The sequence below is a fragment of the Saccopteryx leptura genome, chromosome 13, assembly GCF_036850995.1.
Source record: "Saccopteryx leptura isolate mSacLep1 chromosome 13, mSacLep1_pri_phased_curated, whole genome shotgun sequence".
Lineage (NCBI taxonomy): Eukaryota > Metazoa > Chordata > Mammalia > Chiroptera > Emballonuridae > Saccopteryx > Saccopteryx leptura.
Genome location: NC_089515.1, coordinates 30,279,618 through 30,302,054, shown reverse-complemented (window position 1 = coordinate 30,302,054; position 22,437 = coordinate 30,279,618). Strand labels below are relative to the sequence as shown.

Here is a 22,437-nt window from a genome sequence, read left to right as displayed (position 1 = left end):
CTTGGACTTCCCCTCCTCTCTCCAGGGTGGTCTCAGCACTAAAGGAAATGAAGAGATGGGGCCACAAGTGCGGATGGACTCGAGGCAGAACTTCTGAGGGGAAAGAGGACAGCCAGCTTCAGAACGTAGCGATATAACATGAGCCATATAGGTAACTGAGTATTTTCTAGCAGTCATGTTAAGGTAAAAACAAACAGGCAAAATTACTTTTAGTGATATAATTTAATTAACTATATCTCCAAAATATCATTTCGATATATAATCAATATAAAGAAATTTAGAAGACATTTTCGCATTCTTTTTTTCTTACTAAGTCTGAGTTCTAGGGTGTATTTCACACTCAAGAGCGCAACTCAGTTCAGACTGGCCACATTTGAAGTGCTCAATACCCACACGTGGCGAGAGGCTGCCACACTGGGCAGTGCACTGGGGAGAGCGAAAGCCAGAAGAGAGTCTCTTGGCTTCCCGGCAGGGCCCCCCCCACCCCCCCATGTGGGAAGGCCATTCCTGGAAGGCGCACTGCTGCTGTCATCCCGGAGCCAGCACCTAGCAGCTCCGGAGAATGTCCTGTGCAGACCAGGGACCCAGCAGGAGACAGTGTCATTTGTGCAGAGGATGCCAGGTGGGACTTGCAGGCCAAATCCAGGCCGTGGAGTTGTATTTGGCTCCCACGGTGCTTTTAAATCTCTTGAAGTGGTTGTTGTTCTCTTGACCTTACATTTCCTTCCTGACTCCTGTGGACACTGGGACGTGTAATCCCTGCATAAAGCAGTTCCTAAAGTCAGGCATTCCTGAATGTTAATCTTGGCTCTGCCACTTTTTAGCTGACAATGGATACATTAAACTAGTCCTGGCCCTGGTCGGTTAGCTCAGCGGTAGAGCGTCGGCCTGGTGTGCAGGGGACCCGGGTTCGATTCCCGGCCAGGGCACATAGGAGAAGCGCCCATTTGCTTCTCCACCCCCCCCCCTCCTTCCTCTCTGTCTCTCTCTTCCCCTCCTGCAGCCAAGGCTCCATTGGAGCAAAGATGGCCCGGGCGCTGGGGATGGCTCCTTGGCCGCTGCCCAGGCGTTAAGAGTGGCTCTGGTTGTGGCAGAGCGACGCCCCAGAGGGGCAGAGCATTGCCCCCTGGTGGGCAGAGCATCGCCCCTGGTGGGCATGCCGGGTAGATCCCGGTCGGGCGCATGCGGGAGTCTGTCTGACTGTCTCTCCCCGTTTCCAGCTTCAGAAAAAATACAAAAAAAAAAAAAAAAAAAAAACTCGTCCTATGAGTACTCGACTATAAATTGAAGATAACACTTCACAGAGATGTGACTTTAGTGACACAGGAATTAATTGATAGCACAACGCTGAGTACACAGTAAATACCCAGTAAAGCGTGGTATCAGTTTTCCATCCACAGGGGACTTGTACTCTTTAGAGGCCCCGTCGTAATTCCTCTCCCAACACCGGGACACTGGGCAGCACGTGGCAGAAGGACCTCTGGAAAGCAACCCTCACTTCCAGAGATCGGCTGAGGCACGGCTTCTGTACTCACAATCGTTAGGCAGTTTATTCCCTTCTCTGTTTTCCACAGGTATGGTTCAATTGAAGTAAACATTTCTCCTTATTAAGGCACTGAAAGTATTTAAACGCTGATTTCCAGGAACAAAAGGGGGAAGCTAGCAATGAACCAACAGCCCCTCTTGCTGACCTCCACCCTGGTTCCAAGGGGAAGACCCTCGGGATCTGAGCACCGGCTGCTGCTACTGATAAAGGACAAGAGAGCAATGGTCCCCTTGGACCCACACTTGGCCATGGCTCAACCCCAATTTTAGTTTTTGGTTTTTGCTTGTTATGGGGGTCATCAAGAGACTGGGACTTAAAAGAAACACCTAAAAAAAAGAAAGCGCCCTGGCCGGTTGGCTCAGCGGTAGAGCGTCGGCCTAGCGTGCGGAGGACCCGGGTTCGATTCCCGGCCAGGGCACACAGGAGAAGCGCCCATTTGCTTCTCCACCCCTCCGCCGCGCTTTCCTCTCTGTCTCTCTCTTCCCCTCCCGCAGCCAAAAGGCTCCATTGGAGCAAAGATGGCCCGGGCGCTGGGGATGGCTCTGTGGCCTCTGCCTCAGGCGCTAGAGTGGCTCTGGTCGCAACATGGCGACGCCCAGGATGGGCAGAGCATCGCCCCCTGGTGGGCAGAGCGTCGCCCCTGGTGGGCGTGCCGGGTGGATCCTGGTCGGGCGCATGCGGGAGTCTGTCTGACTGTCTCTCCCTGTTTCCAGCTTCAGAAAAATGAAAAAAAAAAAAAAAAAAAAAAAAAAAAAGAAAGCATGATAGCCACACACCATAACCCCCTCAAACGGGGTTCAGACTTCTTCACCATTCCCATTCCCATATGTGTCTAATTCAGGAATGTAGGTCAGAGCAAAGAGCGGGCAGCCCACCCCAGGAGACAGAGGCCATGGCACTGGCCGGGGAGGAAGGGGAGACCAAGGAGAACTCTCTGCAGGTCTCCGTTCCCCAGCCTTTCTCTCTGCATGCCGGCTTCTTCGTTCCTCTCTGAGGCAGTGCTCAGCACTGCAGTAGACATTTTGATCCTCCTCCCAGCTATTTATCAAAATGACGCCTGTCCCTCTCCTTTTCCTTTCCTCCTCCTGCATTACCCAGTTTCCCTGGTTGTGTCAAGGAGAGAATCTGCATGCTTCGCTTTCAAGGAACCTGGCTCCTGTCTTTACAGTAAGTAATGCAAGTTGGTCTTTGGGGGATGAGGACCAAGGGACAGACAGCCCTGCACACTCGTAGGCAGCTCACGCGGCAGGAGGAGAGGATTGGGGTGATGGAGTAGAGGCAGCCGCAGAGCTTTTTTCCCTACTCCGATTTAAGTAACTCCTTTGTCATCAAAAATGACAACGTCAGCGTCAATAACCTGCTGGTCATAAAATCCATCCTTGGCAGAGAGAGAATTAACATTTGACGAACACTTGCCACCTGCCAGGAGCTGTGCAAGGCTCGTGGTTCTCAGTAGTTCAGTGGTCAAGGACGCCTCTGGGATTCAGGTGGAAGCTTTAAAATCTCTCCCTTAGAAAAGTCAAATGTACACAAAATTTTACAAATGATATCCTGAAGTACAACCACAGACCCCGAATTAAAACCTTTTGTGCTAAGCCCTCACGTCTGAGAGCATGGAATTATTGAGACTAGACACCCCTGTCCCCACGCCCCTTACAGATAAGGGGACAGACATAATACGTGGCAGAAATAACATGTCAGCCAGAGTTGTCTGAACACTACAACTTCTGTTCTAGATGAAAATGCCATTTGCTTTTTACTGTTCTGTAAATATCACTTATTTTTAAATGAGGAAATAAAGATTATGTGAGAAAAGAAAATCTGTGCAAAGTATTCTAAACCCAGCCATGGGAAATCAGAAAGCTCAGACTTCCTGGAGGCTCCATCCCACACCGTCAGCCAAAGGGTCCCCTCCGCACTCCCCACCGGAGAGCAAGCCAAACAGGCGCTTTTCTTAGGGGTTTCATATACCTCAGAACAAGAGGCAACCTCTGTGTCACTAACACCTCAATAAAATGGGGGGGGGGGTAAAAAAGGCAAGCAATTTCTCTTTGAAATAATCTGTCAGTCAAAATGCAAATTAAGAAACCAGTCAAGCCTGACCAGGTGGTGGTGCAGTGGATAGAGCGTTGGACTGGGATGCTAAGGACCTGGGTTTGAGACCCCAAGGTCGCCAGCTTGAGCGTGGGCTCATTTGGCTTGAGCAAAAAGCTCATCAGCTTGGACCCAAGGTCGCTGGCTCAAGCAAGGGGTTACTCGGTCTGCTGAAGGCCCGCAGTCAAGGCACATATGAGAAAGCAATCAATGAACAACTAAGGTGTTGCAACGAAAAACTGATGATTGATGCTTCTCATCTCTCTCCGTTCCTGTCTGTCTGTCCCTATCTATCCCTCTCTCTGACAATCTCTCTCTGTCCCTGTAAAAAAAAAAAAAAGAAACCAGTCAAAGCCTATGGATATGAAATAAAAGACATTTAATTTCAGAATTCTACATGAATATAAAAGAAAGACAATGCATATGATTATTTCTTTACAGTTACATACACACATATATATATATGGGATATATATTCAAACAAGAATGGGAAAAAATGGCGACAGTGATAAAACCTTGCTTTTCCTGTTGAGCGCTCAGGGATAGAGCAAAGGCAACCCTTGCCATGACAAAGGACCCGGGCAGGAGTTTCCCCAACAGGTTCTGCTGGTCCCTAAACATGTCTAGGGGATTGCTCAATGGCTCTTTAGCATCACTGTGGCCTCACACACTCCGGTTTCCATGGTAACACAAGCACTCCGGCTATTATGTACCCTACCTCCTCACTAGCCCCTCCATCAACTCTCCACGGTGGAAAGATGTCAGCATTAGTTGTCTAGGAAAGCCAGGTTTTACAGCAGTTTTAGATTAGGTTAATTACTACTGCTGTGAAAAGCTGTGCATCTTAGGAACCCAAATCCCCCCCCCCCCCCCAAATCTAGGGCAATTCAGCCAAATGCTGGTATCCAGGTTTGGGACTGAAGTCTTCGGCACGAAGACTTCAGGGTGGAGGAGGGCAGGCTCTCTCCCGGGGAAAGGCCTTCTACTTAGAAAAGACTCCGGGAATGAGAGCCATCGGCCTCAAGCATCTGTATGAGGCCCTGTACAAAGGAAGCAGAGCCTAGAGAAGTCGTTCCCACAGACGGCTTTTCCCAGGTATGCATGGCCACACAGCTAGTCCTGCGGGCCCAGCCCCGACCACAGGTTCTCCCAAAAGGCAGTATTTTAAATCATGTCCTAACAGAGGCTCCTGTAAGGGAAGCTAAACAGAAACCCGGCTATTCAGGAGGAAAGCATGGCACCGCTTTGGCATTCCGGGATCAACTGGCTTCCAACCACCTCTGAACACTCACTGGTCACCGCAGTCAATAGCCCTGCACGACTCCATGCCCCAAGGGTGGCCCGTCATCGCTGACTGGCTCTGGAAGGACATTCAGGGTCAAGAATCAGCTGTGGTTGAAGGTGGACCAGCTGGGGTTGAAGTATCAGCTCCCTTTAATACGTTGGCCGCTCAGGTATAATCAGTATCTCTGCTGTGATGGAATTTTTCAAACCAGATTCACTGGTCCCAATGCAAAAGCCCAACATTTTAAAAGGAAAGAAACTCCAATGCCTCTGGTTCTCACTGATTTACCCACACAGATCTGAATCAATGAGGAGGTCTGCGTTTTGAGCTTGAGCCCCTGGCCTGAAAACACTGCCCCGTACCAACACCACAGCAAAACCCATCGCAACTGACCCCTGAGAGAGATGCCATCCTACAAGCCAGATGGAGGGGCATTTCCAAAGAGATTGTTCCAACATGAAAAGTAAACACAACATTTAAAAAAAAATCTTATAGATTTAAAAAATTGTAAATACTGGCTCAAAAATACCCCGCCCACCAGTACAGAAGGGAGACAGTACCCTTCTTCGGCAAATGAAAAGGTTTGTCTCAGACTTCTCCGTACGATTCCACAGGATTAGAACAGTTTTACATTACAAGGCAGAAGGTTATGCTATTTGTTTCTCAAATTTGGATTTCAAGTGGATCACAGCTTCTATTAAAAAAAAAATGACCTCTCATACCCTTAAAGCAAGGGAAAGCATATTTAATAAATAACTTAAGTGAAACACACACACTCAAATACAGACATGAACTGCCCAAGGGAAGCATGTGCGTGTGACAGACATCTCTGTCACCACCCTAGGCCCAAAACACTATCGATTCCATACAACCAAAGACAGGCTCCTAAACCTCAGGTCCCTCCCTCAGTTCCATCCACAGAACAAACTTGATGACAAGGAGGTATCAGGTCACTGCTCTACTCCTCTGTCTGAAGCCAGACCGTGAGTGACAGACCACACCACACCGGCGCGAAGTCGTTAGATGAATAAAGTACGGCATGCAGGGAGAAGACTAACGCAGTCTCGCCTACCAAAAGGGGTTTCTGTTTGAGTTCACTGATGGTGCAAAGAATTTTATTTTTTCTCAATAAGGAAAAAAGCCCAATGGAAACCTCCACAAATGAACTTGTTAATAAGTACTTTTAAGAATGACAAAACTGCTCTAGAGAGAGAGGCTGCTAATCTGTTTTAAACTCCTAACCATCCATTGTTCACCATCTATTAAACTGGAAAGCCAAATTTTCTTGTCTTTCTTCAGTAATGCTGTTACAGCAGCAAAAGAGACAGTTGAGTATGGAAAGAGGATGACGCCTGGACACACAACCACTCTGCTCCAGGGCCATCTCTCATCCAGCAATACTGCAGCATTGTCAACAGTTTAAAAACAGGCAACCACACTTTGCTGGGCAACTGCTTCCCCGCGGAGGCCTGACTCGGCTCCAGCACAGGGCTGAGAATGGCTACCCGGCTTCTCAGAGCAGCACCAACGGGGCCTTCCCGCGGCCCGAGCTGCTCTCGGGGCGGTGGGTATCTACCCGGCTTCTCAGAGCAGCACCAACGGGGGCCTTCCCGCAGCCCGAGCTGCTCTCGGGGCGGTGGGTATCTACCCGGCTTCTCAGAGCAGGCACAAACGGGGCCTTCCCGCGGCCCGGGCTGCTCTCGGGGCAGTGGGTATCTACCGGGCTTCTCAGAGCAGGCACCAACGGGGCCTTCCCGCGGCCCGGGCTGCTCTCGGGGCGGTGGGTATCTACACGGCTTCTCAGAGCAGCACAAACGGAGCCTTCCCACGGGCCGGGCTGCTCTCGGGGCAGTGGGTATCTACACGGCTTCTCAGAGCAGGCACAATCGGAGCCTTCCCCCGGGCCCATTTACACGGGGTCAAAGCCATGCCGTTGCTCACCTCGAACACATGTGGACATCTCAACCCAGTCGGAGCTCAAGCTCCTGCCCCATCACCAAACTCCTCCTGTGCCCGTTAGGACAAGGAGGGGCCTGTGCAGCTCTGAGAACGTTGGTGATGAGCCACACCACTTCCGACTGAGAACTCCTCTCCTTTAAACCCTCCCAGCCCTGCAGAGGCTGCTGCTCACTTGCTTCCAGACTGCGGCTGCTCTCAGAAGACAGTCTAGCACACCTGATCCCTTAGAAGGATGCAGTGTAATCCCACCCCTCAGCAGTCACCCTGGACGTAAAGCCAGCCCCAGCCCAGTCATACTCCAGAGCCACCGGGACACAGATACTTCAGCAAGCCTCTAGGAAGCAGTCAGAGACCTTCCGGGACTCACAGTGATCGGGCACAGAAACGCTGGCACCGCCTGGGCACCAGCGATGTTTCAGGCGAGAGGAAACCGAAAGGAGAGGGCGTGCCCAGCAATCTCGATTACTTGGCATCACTGAAGAAAGAGGAAGAGGAGGGAGAGAAAAGGGGGAGAGGGAGGCAGAGAGGGATACAATTTAATAATTAACATTTGTTAAAATATGGTATCATTCTGAAGTTTCCTTTTTCAATACTGTAGGCCAGATACCCTGCAATCTCAGGACTAAGAAATAATGAAAAATTTCCAGGAAAGCTATAAATTCCTTGGCCGTAAACAAGGTATTGAGGAATACAGCCTCACGAGATCAAGAGCTTCCCCAAAGCTAAAGGGGGAAAGACATCTGGCTTAGAGCCCATTTAAATTACATATACAAAAAACAGCTTTAAACAATACACAAACAAGAAATAAACAAGAAATAACAACGAAAATATCCAATACTACCAAAACAGAGAAAAGTCCAAAATATCAGTTAAAAATAACATCAGTCCACTAGGACTGACAGTACTTAAAAAAAAAAAAAAGTTAAAGAAAGAAAACCACAGGCAGTTGAGCACAAATCTCATATTTGTAAAAAACAGAATTTGCCTAAACAAATACGTGGACCAAGCGCTTGCGCCTGCTGGTGGGGCCCGTTTACGGTGCTGGGTAAGCCGCTGGCCGGGTAGTGGTTTCCCCATCATATTTAAAAAGAGAGAGAGCTGCTAGCACTGCTTCAGAAGGCAGTCTGCGGAAATCATCCAGTGAGTGGGGTTAGAGGTATCAGTCGAGTCATAGGATTAATTTTCACAATTCAAAACGCAGCAAGCAAGCTGCAAGTCCAAGCTTCTCCGTGAGCAGGAATGACACCTGGCCCACAACAGAGAGAATTCTGGGTGCACACAGTGCTCCGGATCCTTCAGAGGAATCCTAGGTTGAAAGAGAGAGAAGAGCATTAAGCATGTTCAGAAATATTTCTTTTTTGCAAACATCCCACCTATAAGGTAGAGAATCTACGCTTAATATTTTCTACAAACTGAGAATTAAAAAATTTAATGGAAAATTGATGAGTTTTTACCAAGTAAACCTCACTTTGTCCTCTTGCTCTAATTAATCTCAGTGCATTACATCATCTTTTTTCTCAAACACAGTTTACATTCCATACCATTCCACACCAGTTTCAGATGTACAGCCAAGTAGCCGGAAAAGCACAAACTCTACAGTGTGGCCCCCTGCTGCCCAAGCACCCACCTGGCCCCATGCCCAGTTACCTTGACATTATTAACTATATAGTTCCCATGCTGCACTCTGCAGCTCTGTGGCTACTCTGCAACTACCACTCTGTCCTGCTTAATTCCCTCACTGTTTCGCCCAGCCCCAGAGTTACAAAGCTACTGAGCAGGGAAGCTGGCCCTGGCCGTGTTTGTCTTTCTGTAATGCACGTGCCTAACTTAAGCTTTTTAATTGTCAAAAAGCATCCAGCTTCAAAGACTGAAGAAACACACGGCCAGCCACACCAATAGATAAAGATCCAGGCTGCCTCCTCCACTGAAGTTCCTGTTATAAAGATCTTGGTTGATTTCAGTAACTGACCATTAGGGTAACTATTTTTTTCTTCCTACACTTTAAATTCCCCCATGTTTTAAATTTGCCAATAAAGAGTGAACCTGTGATCTGATCAAGTTGTAGCACAGTGGATAGAGCACTGACCTGGGATGCTGAGGCCCAGGTTGGAAACCCTGAGGTCACCAGCTTGAGTGCAGGCTCACCAGCTTGGGCATGGGATCACAGACATGATCCCATGGTCGCTGGCCTGAAGCCCAGGATCACTGGTTTGAGCAAAGGGCCATTGGCTCAGCTTGAGCCTCCCACCCCACCCCCTGGTCAAGGTACATAAGAGAAGCAATCAATGAACAACTAAAGTGCAGCAACTACAAATTGATGCTTCTCATCTCTCTCCCTTCCTGTCTCTCTCGCTTAAAAAAAGTGAGCCTGTGAAACCCCAGCCCACACCTCCACCCCAATAGAAGCAGAACCCCAGGCCCATGTGCTTCTCTCGCTCTCTCTCTCCGCCTGTGACCTCGCTATAGGGCCCAGGTGTGCTGGGTAATTTCCAGATCTTGTAAGTAATAAACTTTTTTATCCCCAAAGTTTTCTGATGGTCACTGCTGAAGAGCATCTTACAATCATAACCAAAACTACAATTAAAAAAACCCTACAAGGGTCAGTCCATACACAACATTTCACAACATAAGTTACTGACAGGCCAAGACCCGTACAAAACACCATCACTACCACTTTCACCACCAAATGTTTACTAACTGCATACTAGATGCAAGGCACTGTCATTATGGAAAGAGAACAAATGACAGGAGGCCACAAGTACTATTCTTTTTTTTGCACATTGATTTGAGACAGAGAGAAAGAGGCATCAACTTGCACCACTTGGCTATTCCGTGTAGTTGTGCCCTCACTGCCTGTTAGTATGTGCCCTGATCTACAACCACGCCAGGACAACTAGCCACCCCCACAGTGTATTTTTTTTTCTTTTTTGTGGCAGAGACAGAGACAGGGAGGACAGACAGATAGAAAGGATGAGAAGCATCAGTTCTTCATTGTGGCATCTTAGTTGTTGATTGCTTTCTCATATGTGCCTTGACCGGGGGACTACAACAGAGCAAGAGCAAGTGACCCCTTGCTCAAGCCAGCAATCTCTGGGCTCAAGCCAGCGACCATGGGGTCATGTCTATAATCCCACACTCAAGCCAGCAACCCTGTGCTCAAGCTGGATGAGCCCATGCTCAAGCCAGATGACCCTGTACTCAAGCTGGCGACCTCAGGATTTCAAACCTGGGTCCTCTGCATCCCAGTCCGATGCTCTATCCACTGCGCCACTGCCTGGTCAGGACCCACAAGTGTATTCTTAAGTCTGGCCTTTTTTTCCATAAGAAAAACTAGTTACAGATAACACAATACATGTGAAATAAGCATTTTAGTAGCATCAGGAAGAGTTCAAAGGGAAAAGGGTATCTGGCTGGATTAGCTATAAAAGGTTGCAGCCTGACCTCTGGCGGCACAGTGGCTAAGGCATCAACCTGGAACGCTGAGGTCGCCAGTCTGAAGTCCTGGGCTTGCCCGGCCAAGGCACATATGAAAAGCAATGAATGACTGAAGTAAAGCAACTATGAGTTGATACTTCTTGCTCCCCACCCCATTAAAATCAATCAATAAAATCCTAAGCCCTGGCCAGACAGCTTCGTCCCGGAGCACAGAGGCTGCCGTTTCAACTCCCAGTCAGGGCACATACAAGAACAGATCAACATTCCTGGCTCTCTCTCTCTCCCTCTTCCTCTCTCACTAAAAAGAAAGAATTTTTTTCTAATCTCTTAAAAAAAAAAGGTTTCAAAGAAAAAAAAAGGTTTCGGGGGGAGGGGGCATTTAGGCTGGGCTTTGAAGAATGAGTAAGATTCTCATTGCTGAAATTAATGCCCATTAGTAAGTACATACCTGTGCTTGTATGCACACATATACACACACTTTATGACCTAAATACCAGAGGCCTAGATTAAGTAAACACGAAGGCCTTTGGTAGTGACTTGTAAGAATAGCTTAAGAGGCCCTGGCCAGTTGGCTCAGCGGTAGAGCGTCGGCCTGGCATGCAGGGGACCAGGGTTCGATTCCCGGCCAGGGCACATAGGAGAAGCGCCCATTTGCTTCTCCACACCCCCCCCTTCCTCCCTGTCTCTCTCTTCCCCTCCCGCAGCCAAGGCTCCATTGGAGCAAAGATGGCCCGGGCGCTGGGGATGGCTCCTTGGCCTCTGCCCCAGGCGCTAGAGTGGCTCTGGTCGCAGCAGAGCGACACCCCGGAGGGGCAGAGCATCGCCCCCGGTTGGCAGAGCGTCACCCCTGGTGGGCATGCCGGGTGGATCCTGGTCGGGCGCATGCGGGAGTCTGTCTGACTGTCTCTCCCCATTTCCAGCTTCAGAAAAAAAAAAAAAAAAAAGAATAGCTTAAGAACCCAACACATTGGTTTCCAGGTTTAAGGAGGAGACCTTTTATCTCTTTGTTAATTAAACTGTCACCCTAAATCAACTCTATGACCCACCAGACCAGCAACTTGTTTTGAGCAGGATCATTCCCCCAAAAAATAAATTAAAAAAAATAAGTAGGTGCACCCTGGCCAGATAACTCGGTTGATTAGAGCGTTGTCTCGATACGCAAGTGTTGTGGGTTTGAGCCCTCGTCAGGGCACATGCGGGAGCAGACTGATGTTTTTGTTTCTGTCTGTCTTTCTCCCTGCCTCCTTTCCTCTGTCTCTAAAAATCAATCAATAGAAATTGTTTTAAGAAGCAGGTGCTAATTCAGCAGCTCTCACCTGGGGGTGATTTTGTGCCCCCTCTTGCCAAGGGACATCTGGCAATGTCTGGAGGCATTTCTGCTGTCACAACTAGGGGAAGGGTGCTACTGGCATCTAGTGAGTAGTGACCAGGGTGCTGCTAAACATTGTGCAATGCACAGGGCAGCCCCACAACAAAGACTTACCTGACCCCAAATGTCAATAGTGCCAGGTTAAGAAACCCTGTGTTAAATAAATGTCTTTTTGGAGTACTATTAATGCTAAATTGCATTATCTTCTTCAAAAAATACTTGTTCCTTTTCTAAAATCACCATCAAAAAGATCCACGGTCGCGCCTGACCTGTGGTGGCACAGTGGATAAGGCTGCCTTATCCTGGAATGCTGAAGTCGCTGGTTTGAAGCTCCAGGCTTGCCTGGTCAAGGCACATATGAGAAGCAACTATGTGTTGATGCTTCCCGCTCCTTCCTCCTGCCTTTCTCTCTCTCCTCCTCTCTAAAATCAATAAATAAAATCTTTAAAAAAAAGGGTTGTACTCATTGTATAAAAAATACAGGTGATGCGCCTGACCAGGCGGTGGCGCAGTGGATAGAGTGTCGGACTGGGATGCAGAGGACCCGGGTTCGAGACCCCAAGGTCGCCAGCTTGAGCGCGGGCTCATCTGGTTTGAGCAAAAGCCCACCAGCTTGAACCCAAGGTCGCTGGCTCCAGCAAGGGGTTACTCGGTCTGCTGAAGGCCCGCGGTCAAGGCACATATGAGAAAGCAATCAATGAACAACTAAGGTGTTGCAACGCGCAATGAAAAACTAATGATTGATGCTTCTCATCTCTCTCGTTCCTGTCTGTCTGTCCCTGTCTATCCCTCTCTGTAATAAATTAATAAATAAATAAATAAATAAATAAATAAAATAAAAATTAAAAAAAAAATACAGGTGATGCAATGAAATCTGTGGGCTTGGAGACTGAAGAGCTCCTATCTGGAGATGCAAGCCTGGACACAGTTATCACCCAGAGAACAGAACTGGGATGCTGAAGCAGACAAAGATGCCGGTGGGGGGCGGGGGGCAATAGCAGAGATGAGCAGGGAACTTAAGCACTGAAAAACACAAAGAGGAGGAGGGGGAGGCAGACAACAGTAAGCTGCCGCAGAGATGGGAGAGAATTGAAGAGGAAGGAGGAGAACAACATGACAGCCAAGGAAGGCATTTCAAGATACCGCAAGTGACCAGGCAGAAAGTAAAATGAAAATGCCATTGCCTAATCCACTGGAAGGTCGTCATTATCCGTGGGCCTCCGCTTTTCTGAATCACTAACATTTCTGAGAATCTAATAAAAATATGTGTATTTTTTCTCCTCCAGAAAAATGCACATATGCGCCTACACATAAAATTATACCAGTAATACCAAGAACTTTATTAGAAATTTATGAAGTCCACAGTTAAGAGGTCAAGCAACCCTGCTCTAAAACTTTTTGGTAAATTATATTAAACTGGCTTATTTTTAAATGCCTTTCTTCCAAAAGCAGAGTTGTCAAGATAGAAAGACCTAACTATTTCTTGACTCTTCAAAAGTTAAAGCAAAAAAAGATGTAACTAATAAAAAAACCACAACGTATTCTTCAAAAATACCATTTGCATGGTTTTGACTTACAGGTATATAGACAGAACTACTTAGACACACATAACTCAAACACCAAACCTGCCTCAAACAGCCCATCTTAGAAGTCAGAAGAAGGTGGAAGAAAAGAATCCAATCATTCATTCAAGGATAAATAAGGAGATTATGCTGAAATCTAATTTTTTAGAAAAGTATAAAGATTTATCCATAATGACTAGGCTTTTCTTTTCTCCCCATAGCTGATGAAAGAGTACTTATACTCATGCCTCATCGGTGTAATGAGCATGGCAAACCAGAGATCACTCCAGCTGCCACACAAGCCTAATCAAACAAGACCAAGTCCCATCCAGTTTTCTTTTGTAACAATAATCACAATGTGCTTCCAAAACATTACTTCACTTGAGCCTCATAAGAAATCGCTAAAGGCCCTGGCCGGTTGGCTCAGCGGTAGAGCGTCGGCCTGGCGTGTGGGGGACCCGGGTTCGGTTCCCGGCCAGGGCACATAGGAGAAGCGCCCATTTGCTTCTCCACCCACTCCCCCCTCCTTCCTCTCTGTCTCTCTCTTCCCCTCCCGCAGCCAAGGCTCCATTGGAGCAAAGATGGCCCGGGCGCTGGGAATGGCTCCTTGGCCTCTGCCCCAGGCGCTAGAGTGGCTCTGGTCGAGGCGGAGCGACGCCCCGGAGGGGCAGAGCATCGCCCCTGGTGGGCGTGCCAGGTGGATCCTGATAGGGCGCATGCGGGAGTCTGTCTGACTGTCTCTCCCCGTTTCCAGCTTCAGAAAAATACAAAAAAAAAAAAAAAAAAAGAAATCGCTAAAGTAGATGTAACTATATCCTCATTTTCAGAGGAGGAAACTTGGCCTCAGAGAGAATGAATGGTTTCCCAGGCCAGAGGAATGATGACTGAAATCAGGTCTAACTCTTATACAAAGCCCTGGTCTCCCCGGGGAACGCATGGCTTCTTCAGAGGAGAGCACAGCAGCCCCTGACTTTTATCAGAAGACCCTGGGCAGTCAGCAGTCCCAGCACTAAATGATCCTCTCTGTTCTAAGCCTCAAAAACATCTTGTGTATGTTTTCCAGGGTCCTTCAGAACGAGCTGTTTATCTGGAAGGCTTCGCTGATAAAGCTGAAGTCTACAACAGAAGGGAGCAGAGCTACTTCATGTTCACTGAGCATATTCTCAGAACTTCCGCACTTGGTTTCAAAAATTAGTTAACACTTGTTTTTAATTTGCTTAACAAATACTCTGAAGATATCTTTCACGTGTTCCATCTGTCCAAGAACACAGAGACCAGGTGGGTCTGTGTTCACGGCTCTACCCCGCTCACCTGGGAGAGGGCTGAGGAGATGCTCAGTAACCATCTGCTAAGTGAACTCAAGGGCAAGGACCCAGCCTTGTAATTTTTACATTTCTGACAAGTGGGAATTCGAAAAGTGCTACTGACTGACGAGGTGCAGAAAGGAACCACATTCAATAAGAATATAGAATTAGTACCTTTTTTCCCCTCTTTCTTCCCCTCAGACCACTTCAATCTTGTTGGTGTCATCAGGGCAGCTGGGGAGCCAGAAAAGAACTGTAACAAGAAAATTTTATGGGGGCTTATAAATTCTAGTGTCATTCTACCAAACAAACTTGACTAACAGAGAAATTATTTACTGGTTCAGTTTCGATATGAAGAATTCTACTGACATATTTATATCTACTTAATCTTAAATGGCTTTCTTGCTGGCTTAATGAAGCAAGCATGCCTGGGGATGCCAAGGACCCCTCCACAGGCAATGCAGTGCCAGGTAGCCTGGCTCAATGCTACCCACGCTGTGCAGTCTCCCAGTAATCAGCGCTCCCCCCGCACGGTGTTCAGGAGCTATTTCACTGTATTGTCTTCTCTGCTTATGACTGGCTATATCTTCCTTGAACTCAAAATGTGTCTGTTGAATGAATCAATGAAAACCTATAGAAAGATGAGAGTCACCAAGGATGAAATGATTAAGAAAAGGGCAGCATGACCAGGTAGAGGCACAGTGAATAGAGTGTTGGACTGGGATGCGGAGGACCCAAGTTCGAAACCTCGAGGTTGCCAGCTTGAGCACGGGCTCATCTGGTTTGAGCAACGCTCACCAGCTTGAGCCCAAGGTCGCTGGCTCAAGCAAGGTCACTCGCTCTGCTGTAGGCCCCTGGTCAAGGCACATACGAGAAAGCAATCAATGAACAGCTAAGGTGACACAACAAAAAACTGATGCTTCTCATTTCTCTCTCTTCCTGTCTGTCCCTCTCTGTCTCTATCACAAAAAAAGAAGAAAAAAAAAAAAGAAAAAGGCATGGTTGAATGGTCCAGAGAAACACAGTAAAACAGATGTCAGTGTATCAATATTCCTCCTTTCTATAGATGAACACATACAAAGAGAAAGTACATACAAAGAACAATATCTTACTAAGTTCATGTTTTCTTTGCTTTTTAATTCCCCAATGGCTGGAGATTCCGGAGTCGGGGCCTTGTTCTTCTTTTCTGACATCATCTGATTTCCCAGGACCTTCCGCTGATTTAGGAAGAGAAAATATTTTATTTGTAAACATCTACTGTATCTATAGTATAGCTATTCTGGCTTTCAAAACTATAGTTTCTGATAAATTCTCCCGGGCCATCTTTTACAAAGGAGGTCAAAGTATGTTACCAAAAAAAAAAAAAAAAGAAGAAAAGAAAACCCTAAAATCATTGCCTTTCTTTCTTTTTTTTTTTTTTTTTCTGAAGTTGGAAACGGGGAGGCAGTCAGACAGACTCCCGCATGTGCCCGACAGGAATCCACCCGGCATGCCCACCAGGGGGCAATGCTCTGCTGCAATCAGAGCCACTCTAGCGCCTGAGGCAGAGGCCACAGAGCCATCCTCAGTGCCCAGGCCAACTTTGCTCCAATGGAGCCTTGGCTGCGGGAGGGGAAGAGAGAGACAGAGAGGAAGGAGAGGGGGAGGGGTGGAGAAGCAGATGGGCGCCTCTCCTGTGTGCCCTGGCCGGGAATCGAACCTGGGACTCCCACATGCCAGGCCAACGCTCTACCACTGAGCCAACTAGCCAGGGCCTTCATTGCCTTTCTTTTAGGTAGGAAAAGAAAACCCTGAGCCTGACCAGGCGGTGGCACAGTGGATAGAGCGTAGGACTGGGATGCGCGGAGGACCCAGGTTCGAGACCCTGAGGTCGCCAGTTTGAGCGCGGGCTCATCTGGTTTGAGCAAAGCTCACCAGCTCGGACCCAAGGTCGCTGGCTCGAGCAAGGGGTTACTCTGTCTATTGAAGGCTCACGGTCAAGGCATATATTAGAAAGCAATCAATGAACAACTAAGGTGTCGCAACGAAAAACTAATGATGCTTCTCATCTCTCTCCTTTCCTGTCTGTCTGCCCCTATCTATCCCTCTCTCTGACTCTCTGTCTGTCTCTGAAAAGACAAAACAAAACAAAACCCTGAAATCATTGTCTTTCTTTTAGGTAATCACTTTTCCTCTACATTTAATAGGGCTGCCCTGGCCAAGTAGCTCAGTTGGTTAGAGCGTTGTCCCAATATGCCAACATTGTGAGTTAGAGCCCCAGTCAGGACACATACAAGAATCAACCAATGAATGCATGAATAAGCGAAACAACAAATCGACATTTCTCTCTCTCTCCCTTCCTCTCTCTCTCTAAAATCAGTAAATAAAAATAGGCGCTGGTCAATTGGCTCAGCGGATAGAGTGCTGGCCTGGCGTATGGACATCCCAGGTTCCATTCCTGGTCAGGGCACACAAGAGAAGACACCATCTGCTTCTCTCCTCCCTCTCCCCTTCTCTTTTTTCTCCTCCTGCAGCCAGTGGTTCAACTGGTTCAAGCGTCGGCCCCAGGTGCTGAGGATAGCTCAGTTGGTCTGAGCATCAGTCCCAGACGGGGGTTGCCAGGTAGATCCCAGTCAGGGCACATGTAGGAGTCTATCTATTTCCCCTCCTCTCACTTAAAATAAATAAAAATAAATAAATATTTTTTTTAAAAGGGAGGCTGCAATGTTAGCAGCAACTTTGCAGTTGATTTAGACTCCCTAATACAGGCAACTACTGTGTGCTTCTGTGACCACAAAAGAAATGCCAGTTACTTGTATAATTTTTTCCCAAAGCTATTGTCTCTGGCAGTTCTCAAGAGGCCCCTCCTCCACTCCCAACCAAAGAATACTTACACTGGGTCCACTCTAAGACTTTGCTTTCCTGTCGTGTCCACACACAGGAATGGAAAATTTTGAGAAATTCTGTAAGAGTTTCTAATATGGCCACAAGAGGTTACAGAATTTCCTAAGAGGGTCACATGACTATAAAAGCATTCAGAGCAAAACTAAAGGCCCTTTCATCTCTGAACAGCTTAGAGAGCTGATGTAACTTAATGTAACAGCTGACAGTGACAATTCCATCTCTGAAAAAATCTTCCCTCTTTTCTTCATTAGAAAATAAATTTAAATTCCAAAAAAAGAACATGAAAACTAGAACACTAAACTCTACAACAGGGGTCCCCAAACTTTTTACACAGGGGGCCAGTTCACTGTCCCTCAGACCGTTGGCGGGCCGGACTATAAAAAAAACTATGAACAGCCTGACCCATGGTGGCGCAGTGGATAAAGCGTCGACCTGGAACACTGAGGTCGCTGGTTCGAAACCCTGGGCTTGCCTGGTCAAGGCACATATGGGAGTTGATGCTTCCTGCTCCTACCTCCTTCTCTCTCTCTCTCTCCCTCTTTCCCTTTCTCTCTCTCTCTCTCTCCTCTCTGAAAACTGAATAAAATCTTTAAAAAAAAAAAAACCAAAAAAAAAAAAAAACTATGAACAAATTCCTATGCACACTGCACATATCTTATTTTAAAGTAAAAAAACAAAATGGGAACAAATACAATATTTAAAATAAAGAACAAGTAAATTTAAATCAACAAACTGACCAATATTTTGACCATAGTTCCAATGGGAACTATGCTCCTCTCACTGACCACCAATGAAAGAGGTGCCCTTCCAGAAGTGCGGCGGGGGCCGGATAAATGGCCTAAGGGGGCCGCATGTGGCCCGCGGGCCGTAGTTTGGGGACCCCTGCTCTACAATATACATATTAGCAGCAATATTCAGAATATCCAAATGTGATAAATTATTTATGAGAGAAATTTTAGAGGAAAAAAGTTTAGCAAAAGAAAAAAAAAAAAGAAATCAAAACAATAAAAATCAAATAGCTAAAACAGAAATATTTGACTGACTCCTTTCAGAAGTCAGAGAATGCCTCAGAGTAAGCTGAACTGGGGATGCCAAGAGCCAAAGCATTGACTGTAAAGCCTCCAGAGAACTCTGTAAAAGACATTTCATTACTCCACTGCTATAGAGCCAAAACCTACAACTATTACTAGCTCAAAAGTCTCTTCATTTATAATAAAAACACCTGCCAACCAGGCGGTGCCGTAGTAGATAGAGCTTTGGCCTGGGAGGCAGAAGACCCAGGTTCGAAACCCCAAGGTCACCAGCTTGAGCGTAGGCTCACCAGCTTGAGTGCGGGAGTCACCAGCTTGAGTGTGGGATCATAGACACAATCCTATGGTCGCTGGCATGTGCCCAAAGGTCACTGGCTTGAAGCTCAAGGTCGCTGGCTGGAGCAAGGGGTCACTCACTCTGCTGGAGCCCCCCAGTCAAGGCACATATGAGAAAGCAATCAATGAACAACTAAGGAACCGCAACAAAGAACTAATGTTTCTCATCTCTCTCCTTTCCTGTCTGTCTGTCCCTGTTTGTCTGTCTCTCTCTCTCTCTCTCTCTCTCTCACTAAATAAATAAATAATGCTACTATAAACATGGGCATACAAATATTTGTTTGTGTCTCTGCTTTCAATTTGGGGAATTATATACCCAGAAGTGAAAACTGATAGATCATACAGTAATTTTATTTTTAATGTTTTTAGAAACCACCATACTGTTTTCTATAGAGGGTGTGCCATTTTACACTCCACCAAAGGTACACAAGGGTTCCAGTTCTCCATATCCACACCAACACTTATTTTCTATTCTTTGTTACAATAGTCATCCTTGTGGTTATGAATTGGTATCTCATTATGGTTTTGATTTGCATTTCCCTAATGATAAGTGATACTGTACATCTTATTCGTGTGTTTATTGGCCATTTGTATATCTTTTTCCTAGAAATATCTATTTAAGTCCTTTGGCTATTTTTCAATTGGGTTTTTTTGAGGGGGCTGTGGGGGTTCGGTTTTTTGCTATTGTAAGAGTTCTTTTTTTTGCCTGACCAGGCGGTGGCGCAGTGGATGGAGCGTTGGACTGGGATGCCGAGGACCCAGGTTCGAGACCCTGAGGTTGCCAGTTTGAGCGCGGGCTCATCTGGCTTGAGCAAATTAAAAACACACTCACCAGCTTAGACCTAAGGTCACTGGCTCAAAAACAAGGGGTTACTTGGTCTACTGAAGGCTCACGGTCAAGGCACATATGAGAGGGCAATCAATGAGCAACTAGGGTGTCACAACGAAAAACTGATGATTGATGCTTCTCATCTCTCTCTGTTCCTGTCTGTCTGTCCCTATCTCTGACTCTCTCTCTCTGTCCCTGTAAAGAAAAATAAATAAATAAATAAAAATTAAAATAAAAAAAAAAGAGTTCTTTTTATATTCTGGATATTACTTTCTTATCAGATATGTTTTACAAATATTTTCTCCCATTCTGTTTGTTGCCTTTTCACTCTGTGAGTGGCAAAGGAAACTTTAATGTCAAGCAAACCTAATGTTCCAGAGGCTATTGGCCCCAGTGGCTCAGGACTGAGCATGAATTTTAAACTTCTATTAATGATATTAACTAGGACCAAAATTAGAGTTGGATGAAGTTGCAAATGCTAACAACTACAGCTTACTAGAAAAAAATATATGTACTATATTTTTCGCTCCATAAGACAAACTTTTTTCCCCCAAAAGTGGAGGGGAAATGCCCGTGCGTGTTATGGAGTGAATGTTTGGTTTTTTTAGCTGCTGCAGGTTCCCGGACAACTAGAAGAGTATTTGAACATTAAAGTCTCTTCTCATTTGTTAATAACACTGCTAATGGTTGTTAATACTGCTGTTGAGTTTACATTGTTGAAATATTACTGTCGTATGTTTTATTAAATATTTTAACACACCATTTGGTTCAGAATATTTTTTTAAAATTTTTCTCCTTAAAACCCTAGGTTCGTCTTATGGAGCAAAAAATACGGTATATCACAAGACATACACATATTTGAGGGGGCACAATTTTTCATTTTAAGCAAAGAGCTCCTTAATTCTTGCTAGATTTATAGATGTTAATAATGTTAAAACAATTTTAAAAAGAAAAACAGGAGAATATAGAACAGTGCTAATCTCACTCCAAGTTTACTAGATAGAACCTTGCCTTAGTTTTTCCTGGAAATCTGAACCCCATAATCAAGTTATCTACTGCCACCTGATGACAATATCCCTTAACTACAAGTTCCATAAAGACGGGTAAATCGAATCTGCAGACAATGATGGCAGCAACAGCATAGAAGTACATATTGTATTTGTTTTAAAAAGAAAATTTGTAACGAATTTGATACAATGTAAGAGAATATAACTGATCAAACATGAAGCTCACAAAAATTTGAGTTATTTAAAACATAAAATCCATGTTTTAACAATTTTCCTAGTCTCTGTCAACCTTTTCATTTCTCTATAACTTGAGCAAAATTGCACAATGAAGTGTGTAGTGAAAAGAAGGCCACGAGGAAAAAGAGACTCCCTACAGGAGCAGGAATAAGGACTCTGCTCTCAGCCCCAGAGGAAGGACAGGCCTTTATTTCTTTTATTCCTCCCTTCTCCAATCACAGAGCCCCTTCTCTGATTTGAAGCACAGCAAAATGCTTTGAAAAACAAAACCTCTTCCCAAGTTCTGTCCTTATCCCCCTACAAATGAGCCCTTTATAGGATCCCAAAGAATAGAAGAAAACTGTTTATGCCTAAGACAGTCCAACTGTTCGATTTTCTCAGTCAATGCAGAAACCACCAGCGCAATGGACCCACCTTAATAAGGCCACTGAAGGAATGTGAACGGGCCCTCTTCTTCTGTACCCGGGGAGTGGAAGGTTCTTGCCCTGGTGTTTGGGTCACAGACTGCTTATTAAACTAAAAGAAAACAAAAAGAACATTTTGTTAATATTCTCTCATCAAGAGATAGATAGCATTCTGTGACAACCTTATGAATAGCTAAGTGTAAATACCGAGACAAGTCCAGGAATAAGTGAGTCTGCACACAAACACATTAGTAAGGTGGCAAGCAAATCACAAAGGCAGAAAAGATGCTGCCAAAAAACAGGTCCAAGTTTATTAAATTAGTATGAGGGTTAATTAAATAGTACACAGCAAAAAGTCAAATTGGAATCGGATCTATCAACAGTATTAGATCTAACTGCCAGATTACAGCAAATAACAGAGGACTAAATAACATATTATATGTCACTACAGAAACGCAACCAGCCAAATCCAGACTGCGGGATATAGGAAGAACAACAACATGATTTATTTCGCAAATAAACTGCGAGAGGTGGGGAGAATGTGTACATATATTTAAATGCCATGTGATATCTTGAATTGGATCCCAGAACAAAGATATTACTGAAACACTGGTAAAATCTGAGTAAGGTCTGTAATGTTAACAGTAGTACCCTTGTTAATTTCTTAGTTTTGATACTGTTAACAGAAGAAACTGAGTGAAAGGTATGTGGTATTCTCTGTACTATCTTTGCAATTTTTCACTAAATATAAACTAAGTCAAATTTTAATAGTTTATTCAAATAAAGAAAATTTGGCAATTTTTTAAAGGAGAAAGAGAAATGAGAGAAGAGGGACTTATAGATTTAAAAAAGACCTTGTAGTTGCATCAACAACAAAAAATGCATACCCTTTGGTCAAGCCACTTCTAGGAAAAAATCTGCAATGAAAAGACTTATAACAAAAATGTATATGCTTGACCAGTGGTGGTGCAGTGGACAGAGCATCAACCTGAGATGCTGAGGTCCGAGGTTCAAAACCCCAAGGTTGCCGCCTTGAGTATGGGTTCATCTGGCTTGAGCACAGGCTCACCAGCTTGGGCATGGGGCCATCGGCTTGACCATGGGATCATACTTAATCCCTGGTTTGATCCCAAAGGTTACAGGCTTGAAGCCCAAG

At 45.8% G+C, this 22,437-nt stretch overlaps 1 protein-coding gene across 2 annotated transcripts in view; it reads right to left on the bottom strand.

Moving 5' to 3' along the window:
* Positions 1-4,002: 4,002 nt before the first annotated feature.
* Positions 4,003-22,437, bottom strand: part of ARHGAP19 (Rho GTPase activating protein 19) — an 83,472-nt gene continuing 65,037 nt past the window's right edge. The window contains exons 9-12 of one of the 2 annotated variants that reach the window (XM_066355587.1): positions 21,292-21,393; positions 15,667-15,771; positions 14,729-14,807; positions 4,003-8,190 (exon numbers count right to left, since the gene is read on the bottom strand). In XM_066355587.1, coding sequence (XP_066211684.1) covers positions 8,180-8,190; positions 14,729-14,807; positions 15,667-15,771; positions 21,292-21,393 — 297 coding nt within the window. In that variant the 3' untranslated portion in view covers positions 4,003-8,179. The remainder of the gene's footprint in view (positions 8,191-14,728; positions 14,808-15,666; positions 15,772-21,291; positions 21,394-22,437) is intronic. The other variant, XM_066355586.1, reaches the window with a different exon arrangement.